This window comes from Oryza glaberrima, chromosome 4 (assembly GCF_000147395.1).
Source record: "Oryza glaberrima chromosome 4, OglaRS2, whole genome shotgun sequence".
NCBI lineage: Eukaryota > Viridiplantae > Streptophyta > Magnoliopsida > Poales > Poaceae > Oryza > Oryza glaberrima.
Genome location: NC_068329.1, coordinates 1311821 through 1320682, shown reverse-complemented (window position 1 = coordinate 1320682; position 8862 = coordinate 1311821). Strand labels below are relative to the sequence as shown.

Genomic DNA, 8862 nt, shown 5'->3' with positions numbered 1-8862 from the left:
ATTAAAACCATATATAAGTAGCAGCTTTCCACTAATTTTCGCAGTTGATCTGTTTGTGGTAATTTCAACAAGTTCTCACCAAATATTCAATATTCATCATAACATACTATTCGCAGTAAAAATTTCAATGTATTTGCGAAACATGGTTGAAATGATTAGTCAATACTCTGTAATAGGCATATACTCGTTTTCAAGTTGAGGTAATTTTTACTCTTACACACTCCACTGTCCTTAGAACACAAATATGTTTTCACGATGGCTTTAGCCACATAATAATTAAGTCCACTATCCATAACAAATATCTAAGACTACATATATTGTTTAATATGTAACCTTGGACATAAATATAGATTGCTTGGAGGTGGAATAAAATGTAGCTAGATTGCAGAAACACATATAACATGCTACATATGAAGTATATATATGATCGAATTGACCTTTATTTTGTATTAGTGGATCTCCGATCAACTAGAATTACGCATATTAAACTAGGAAATCCTGGAGTAGATCTCTTCAATCACAATGCGAGCTGCTATGGGGATTCGAACCCAGTGGCTGCCTCCATCATGCCATGCCAAGCTTCCAAACGTGTAGTCCCCTTGCACCTTCCGTGTCGCCTTGAAGGTCACCTTAAAGCTCTGTGCCTTCTTATCCTTGTTGAACACCAGCTCTGATGGCTCGACGGCCATCTCGACCCCTGCAGGAGGCTCGAGGAATGCTTTGTACACAACATCTTGATGGTCGCCAACATTGGTGACAGTGCGCACCGCAGTTTGGGATGTCCTGAGGTTGGGAATGGCGATCGATGGCAGGTTCAGCTCAATCACGGATTCTTTTGCTGTCGTACAGTTGTCTTGTGATCCTAATCCTCCCATGCAGTTGAAGAACTTGAGGTAATCCGATGGGTTGATGTCATAGATGAGGCCTGGATCAGCTGCCATTATCGGATTAACAAAGCCTGCTCCATAATCGAAAGGATCTGCAATCTTTGGAACTCTTCCATTGGCTTGGATCGGCATCCTGTTGTTGTCAAAGGTAGTTGCTGCATGCAAGAAAAATATTGATTAAAATGTTTTTAACTCTATACATCAAACAAGCTTTCCCATATTTGACATGCACAATTACCTCAAAATTTTGAGGTCAAACATGTTCTTTTGAAAATAAATTAATCGGTTACCTGTTGTCATAATTGCGGATTTGAGGGCAGCGGGTGACCATTCAGGATGTAGGGACTTGAGCACGGCAACGATACCAGATACATGTGGGCAAGCCATAGATGTTCCAGAATCAAAACGGTAGGGGACACCTTTGAACTCTGGAGTATTTGGTGAAGCAGCTAAAATCGCAACACCTGGTGCAGCAATGTCCGGCTACAAGTTTTGAAGAATGCTGTCTTATTTCAATGGACTATTGACCAATGTGAAAATGGATGAAAATATTGATCGAATCAACTATATGATTGTTTAAAATGGCTAAGGCTTCTGAATATAGTACTTCATCTGTTAAAAAATCACTTATATTTGAACCCACCAAGGTTCAAATCCCGATGTCCAAATATGGTTATATGTATTGTTTGTGCAAATGCTAAAAGTGATACTTCCTTTGTACTAACTGATAAGAGATAAAATACTCTCGTTCTTTTTACTATATTTTTTACTTCATTAGTTCCATTCAACAATAAATAGTGATCTTGCAACAACTTTTCCAAGATATTGCTGTCAATTAAAACATTAGAAAAGTATGTTGAGCTCATCACCTGTAAATCTATATATGTTGTTGATTTAGAAAATTTTTCAGAGTTGTCTTTTCTTTTAGCTAGCTAGCATGTTGCTAGATATTGTTACATTATTTTGTCCATCTGTTGATGCCTTTAGCTATATATTGAGCTTCATCATATGGTGTAAACACTGTTTCTAATTTCAATCTAACCTTGAGAACCCCAGGATAGATAGCACTAGGGCCCCTTGATGAGAAAGCTGCTACTTTGGGGGCAGAATTTTCACTTCCGATCATCGTCCGGGTTAACGATATCTTCGCCTTTGGGATGTCACCATTTTCACTATTCCTGTGTAAACAATATTTGGTTTCCTAAAATATTGAATAAAGTAAATACAATACTTAGACCAAGGTAACAAAATCAAATAATTCAAAATTCTGGAACCAGCGAAAACAAAATTCTTGTATGTCTGTGTTCTTGCTGTGGTCATCCACACAGCGTATCTGTGTATAGGTCAACATAAACGTGATATAATCCATATCACATACATCCTGTGTGTGTAGATTTGTAATTACAAGTTGTCTTTTGCTGGAACGAGGGGAGTACACTGACGATTATATATTTTTGGGATGTTGACCTACCTGATGTACTGGAAAATCCTGTAAGAAATCTCATAGTCCACGGGGACAAATGGAATATCCAAAGTGAGCAAGTCCTCCGTGAGGAATAAGTCAGTTGTATACAGCGCCCAGATAACTCCTCGACCTCCTTTGGAGGACACTGCGTTGATGATTCTACCATAGCTTGGTACCACGTTGAACGCCTTGATGAAGCAGAAAGCGATCTTCCCCTTCACAGAGCTATCGATCTTGTCAGCATCGCAGCTGCAGCAAGAGGGGATCATGGATCATCTCTGGTTGGAGCACTTATATTTTTGAAACAGATATATATGTCGTCTGAGCAAATTATTTTTGGAGCCACTAAAAAATACCCAAGCGAATTCTTATAATGAATTTTATTCTAGCTAAACCATATAAATATAATAAGATTAAAATAGCATTCACCCATTGCAACGCACGGGTATTTTTTCTAGTAATATAAAAAATAAGTAACGTGTGTTTTCCTTAAAAAAATATCTCTCTTGACTCTTGAGTACTTGAACAAAATGTTTTATTACTACTGAAAAGGGACGAATATCCTATTATGAATTTTAATATGTTCTGAAGCCACTAAAAGATACATGAAATGGTTTTTTTTTTTGGTCTCGCATGTATTGAGGATTGAGGTACCGTAAGTAAAATTGAATAATCTACTCCATCCATCTCAAATTATAAGTACTTTTAGCTTTTTGCTGCAGAGATTATGGATGAAGGAAAAATTAAAGACTGTGATGCCTCTCCTTAGATGATAGGTAATTTGGGAGTGGAAGTGTGTTTGAGCTAGCCTTTAATGGTAAATGAGGAAAAATTAAATGAGAGATGGTTGGTCAAGCAAGTCTATAATAGTATTTATTTTTTGGGACCAATTTAAACCACTACAAGTCCTTATAATTTGGGACGGATGGAGGAGTTAGTTAATTGTTTTTGTACTCTTACTTGTCATCCAACAATAATTGTTTTTGTACTCTTACTTGTCATCCAACAATAATTGTATCTCACTGAACTGACTTGCAATTTTTGTTGTGACGAATGATTGTGCCTACAAGAGTGCAGTGTCACCAATAGAGGTAATTAGACAATTAATAGACGAGCGATAAATAAATTGCATGTATTTAACAAAAAAATAATAGTAAACAAGGATTAGTATAACAATATATACAAACCATGAACTTATCGTTATTTCCCAAGGTGATAACTACAGGGAAAGACCGATCCATGGTGGCTGCAGCCACAGTGAGTAACCACGGCGATGAGTTCTCCACCGTCTGAGCAATGGGCCCATCATTCCCAGCAGAGTAGATAACTGAGATGCCATTAGCAACAACATAAAGTGTGCCAATATATTCCAGCAGACCACCAATAGAAAGTGATAATATATCAACGCCATCATGGACGGCATCATCGAAGGCTTTCAACACCCCGGCACCGGAACAGCCAGCGGTACCGTCAGGCGTGGACCAACAAGCCTTATATATGGCTAACCGTGCTCGGGGCGCGCCACCGTGTACTGTCCCAGTCGCCAACCCAAGACGGCTAACATTATGGACGATATTGCCACCAGCTGTTGAGGCCGTGTGGGTGCCATGCCCATGGACATCCCTTGGAGATAGGACCTCTGTGTTGAGCGTGCCATTTGGGACATCATAAGCATACCACCGTGCACCGATGATCTTCCGGTTGCAACTGTTAGCACCGAATGATGGACCTACTTGGCATATTCCCTTCCACTTGGATGGAGGGGGGCCATATCCGTCATCATCAAAGCTTGGTGACTCGGGTGTGATTCCTAAGAAAAAAAAACCAAATTACTTCGCATTTAAACTAACCTCTTAGTGACTTGGCTGCACTATATGGTTCACCTAGAAATTTAAGCCCGGAGAAATAGGAAATTCACTTATAATTACAGATGAAAACAGAACAAATAGTTTTCTTCGCTCCAAAGAAAAACAAATATGGATAAAGTTTGGAGTCGATGATCTACATAGGGATACAAATACAGATGTTTTTTCTCGGATACAAATACAAATATATATAGTATAAGAGCTTCCAATGGATACGGATATCCGGTGAACAGTGTTATTCGGATGTCCGCTAATTGCATGGAATATACCTCATATCTTTCTAACTCTACCTTGAACCGACTTCTTTAGATTTTAATACTAGCTCATCTCACAATACCAGCCCACACTATTAATATTAGTTAAAATTTTAATTATTTTTTACAAATTATGCTATAAGTTATAATATTAGTCATAAATGCATTTATACTCTAGTAATGTTATATGTGTTGAAGTTAGTACTATTGTTTAGCCTATGATATAACTTTTTATATAAAATGAGTTAATTATGAGTGATCGTATTTGTTTCAATTAGATGTTCAGGTGGATTTTGTGTTCTAAGAATTATTTATTTATGTATTCGTATCCAATCATACTCAATACTTATTTGTATTCTAGATTATTCGTAGTTGTTTTCTGAATCCTAGCTATTCATATTCATTTTTGTATCCAGCTAAAAGTATGAAAACAAATATGGTATAAGCTAGCGTTCTCTATATGTATCCGCTCCGTTTTCTTGCCTACTTGTAATAGCATGTTTGGTTTGACATGAAGCATTGATTTTTAGATTTTAAAAAAAGTTAACTTTTTTGTAAATTATTTAACCTGAGTCAACAACACCAATAATCACGTCTTCTCCATATCTAGCTTTTGCGAGCAGCCCATTTGTTTGCTTGTAGTCAAGTCCAAGAAAATCCCAGCTTCGAGTTGTATGTGCTTTGTATATTTGGTTTTCAGTTACACTGAGGACCCCAGGCAGGCCTGTCAGAAAGGAACAAAATTCAATCCATGTATTTGCTTGTATCATTCCAAAACAACAAATATACGATGTCCAGAGAAACTATTAATTGATTAAGTACCCGCTATCTTTCTGGCTTGTGCTTTTGTGAGCATAGCAGAAAAGCCAGAAAAACCATGCCTGTAGCTGTAGACAATCGACCTAAGAGTCTCCTCCTTGCTTCAGAAAATTGTTATCAATTAATTAGACGTCTCTGATATATTGACAATATAAATCATTGGAAAACTCAAATATATATATATATATATATATATATATATATATATATATATATATATATCTTGTTTCTGTACATAAAGTTCTACATGTAAGCTGGTTGGAAACCTTCCAAGCTTCTCTATTATTATAAAAATTGAAAATGTTTTTACCGGTATTTTGGTACGTCAACCGTATTTGAGTTGGTTTTTAAGTTCATTCGCTTTTGAAAATACATATCCGTGTTTGAGTTGGATTTTAACTTCGTTTACTTTTGAAAATACAAAAGGAGTCGTATAAAAAGTTTCTTTAACCGAATTCGCATGCTAAGTTGAGATGAAAATCGTACTCCTAACTACAACTCATGGTTTTCTAAAAAATACCCAAGCGAATTCTCATAATGAATTTTATTCTAGCTAAACCATATAAATATAATAAGATTAAAATAGCATTCACCCATTGCAACGCACGGGTATTTTTTCTAGTAATATAAAAAATAAGTAACGTGTGTTTTCCTTAAAAAAATATCTCTCTTGACTCTTGAGTACTTGAACAAAATGTTTTATTACTACTGAAAAGGGACGAATATCCTATTATGGATTTTGGCAATTACCTCCCAAGAATTGAGGTGAGAATATCATGGTGTGATGCAGTGACAAGATCAGCATCTTCGTGCTGCCTCTCACCGAGGTAAACGATGTATAGCTGATCAGAAAACATAGTCATGGATAAGTTAAGAACTTGATGTATATACAATATTGCAGTACAAACAATTCAAAGACATTCTAAATATAACAGTTTTGGGCGCTAATCAGCATAGCCTAAGGATGAACTTTGTTGAGAAACATTTCTTAGGAAAGTAAGTGCAGTCTCGCTATCCGTATAAACCCCTTTTAATAGTTCATTCCTTGAAATGGCATATATAGACACAGACAAATATGCACATGTTAGACATGAAATGGCTTACTCGGCTTTGATCTCTCTGAAGGCCATATGACCATTGCGATTGCAAGTTAAGTTGAAAGAGCAATACTAGAAACAGAGCTTGTAGCTTTGAGAACCTTGCCATATCAGCTAGCCACTCAAAATCTTTTAGTTAGTTTCACAGTGCAGAGCACTCATATGTTGGCCTATATATACATGTTACTGGATAAAAAGTTCAATATATGCATGGTGCAGATATTACTCGTGAAGCGGTCAAGATTACTTGTTCAACCTGATAATTTTTCCTGTCTATTTTCATGCACCTTGCGTCAGTGAAAAGGATATTAAGGACTGTTAAGTACTGATTGCATTAATTAATTAGGTTGAATTATTCTTGCTCCAAGATGATATATATGCACTAGAGGTATGATAATCTAATTAGGTAAATGGAGACTCTGATTCAAATTAACAATACGCATAGAAGTCATGGAGTCGTGCAAACAATTAGCATATATAGAAGTTTTATTTTCGTCGGTAACTGCTACATGTACACAATATGATGTCACTAAATATGCTAAATGAGTAGAGCTAAACTCTTATTACTGATTTAAAATTAGTTGATAAAACTTTTTGACAGAAAGTAGGAAATATGTAGTAATAATTTATGAAGTAGTCAAACTGACCTTGCAACTTTCAGATCTAAACGCATGTGCTGATAGTTGTTGGTCTTGACAAACAGTTCTCTTTGACGTTTTCATATATATACCTACCATCTTAATTCTGACATACAGTAGCATTTCGTTCAAATTCCTCCCATCAGCATTTCTGTACATCCAGTAGCATGAACTTAATTAATTCACTTGAATTCCACATCCATTCCTAGCTAGTACAATTTTTATTCGAACCAACTTACCTAATTCAAATCCAATTTTAATTTTCTGTTTGGGCGCATCCGTGCATGTCTTGGAATCCGATGTCTGACTTTTCTTGCTAACATCAGTTTTCTTAGATAATGGAATAAAATCCCAGCCTTTGCTTCAAGAGCAATAGCCAATATTTTCACTAATTCAAACAAGTCATAACACTACTGAGAAACCAATTTTGGTCGGTTGCTCAAAATCCACAATTGTCTTGGTTTAAATAGGAACGGGACTTAAGAATATTTTAGTCCTGATTTAAAAAACTGACGTCACTTTTTGATCTTTAGTCCTGGTTGGTGTTACCAACCGGGACTAAAAATCATTTTTAGTACCAGTTTAAAAGAAAGCAGATTGTGTCAGACCCCTCTTTTATCTTTAGTATTACCAACCGGGACTAAAGATCTATTTTTAATCTCGGTTCTTAAACAACCAGGAAAATAAATCGGCGAAAAATAATGCGAAAAAAAATCTGACATGCGTGCCTCGTCCTCCGCCCCAACCTTATCTCCTTTCTCTTCCCCTCCTCTCCCCTCATCCACAAATCCTCTTCTCCTCCTCCTCTCCACACAGATCTCACCCCTCTCCTCCAGATCCCCCTCATTCTCTCCCCCTCCCCTCTCCTCCCCCTCTTCCCCTCCCTTCCGGTGGGCCGTGGCTCGCATGCGGCGGCGCGAGGCGGCCTGGCGGCGACGGTGGCCTCCCCTCCGCCGGATCCAGAAGGGGAGGCGGCCAGCGGCGGTGGTGGAGTAAGCCGGCGCGTGGCAGGTCGCGAAGGGCAGCGGCCGGAGTGCGCGGAGGGAGGGTGTTGGTATTTCTTAGCGATACTACTGGAAATATAATTCCCAGCAATAGCACTAGAAATAATCCTGGTATATTATGGTTACAGATGTGATCCGCAAGCGCATGGATATACCATTGTAACATTTCACCCGGAAGTATTCCAAGGTATCGTATTTATTTTATTCTAAGGGAAGATATGATAAGAGAGTACTATGCAAATAGTTTATATATTACTTGTATGCATCAAGGTCTATGCAGGAGTAAGTTCAGCTTAAGGGTAAAGTGACACACAACTAAGAATTTAACTAACTCCTACATCTCCTAATTATGGCTAAGTGGTAGTAGTTTACATATGTTTTATTCATGTACTTCTAGTGTACAACATCTTAATATATTCTAACTAATACACACTATGTAGTATAACCCCTTTAACAATGCAGCATAGCTATGCCTTTCCAATGTATCGCAAGACTACCCCGGGTTGCCGAGTTCCTTACGACAACCTGCCATAGCCATCCAACCAAAGCGGGATACGAAGGAGTATCCAACCCCAGGAAATTGTATGTAGGATATAAACTGCGGGGGAGACGCCCGTACTGAGCTGTCACCATCAGCAGCCCACAAATCACCCAGAGAATATACCTCCAAATAATGATAACTAGATAATACCCCGCGCGCTGCTGCGGGACTCAATGATTATTGTAAGTGCAATGCGGAAAATAAAAAAGGTATTTTACCCTCATATAATGCAATGCACTTATCTAATGTGTTCACATAATCTGGTAGCTAGCATTGCTAAAAAACATATAAT

General features: G+C 37.6%; 1 protein-coding gene across 1 annotated transcript; it reads right to left on the bottom strand.

The window, feature by feature from the left end:
- Positions 1-216: 216 nt before the first annotated feature.
- LOC127770343 (subtilisin-like protease SBT3.9) lies at positions 217-6514 on the bottom strand. Its single transcript, XM_052296008.1, has 10 exons — positions 6395-6514; positions 6041-6132; positions 5294-5391; positions 5040-5195; positions 3540-4162; positions 3348-3415; positions 2359-2601; positions 1930-2065; positions 1178-1370; positions 217-1042 (listed from the first exon to the last, which is right to left on the bottom strand). The coding sequence occupies exons 1-10, from the start codon at positions 6494-6496 to the stop codon at positions 489-491; spliced, it is 2265 nt and encodes a 754-aa protein (XP_052151968.1). The 5' UTR covers positions 6497-6514; the 3' UTR covers positions 217-488.
- Positions 6515-8862: the final 2348 nt, after the last annotated feature.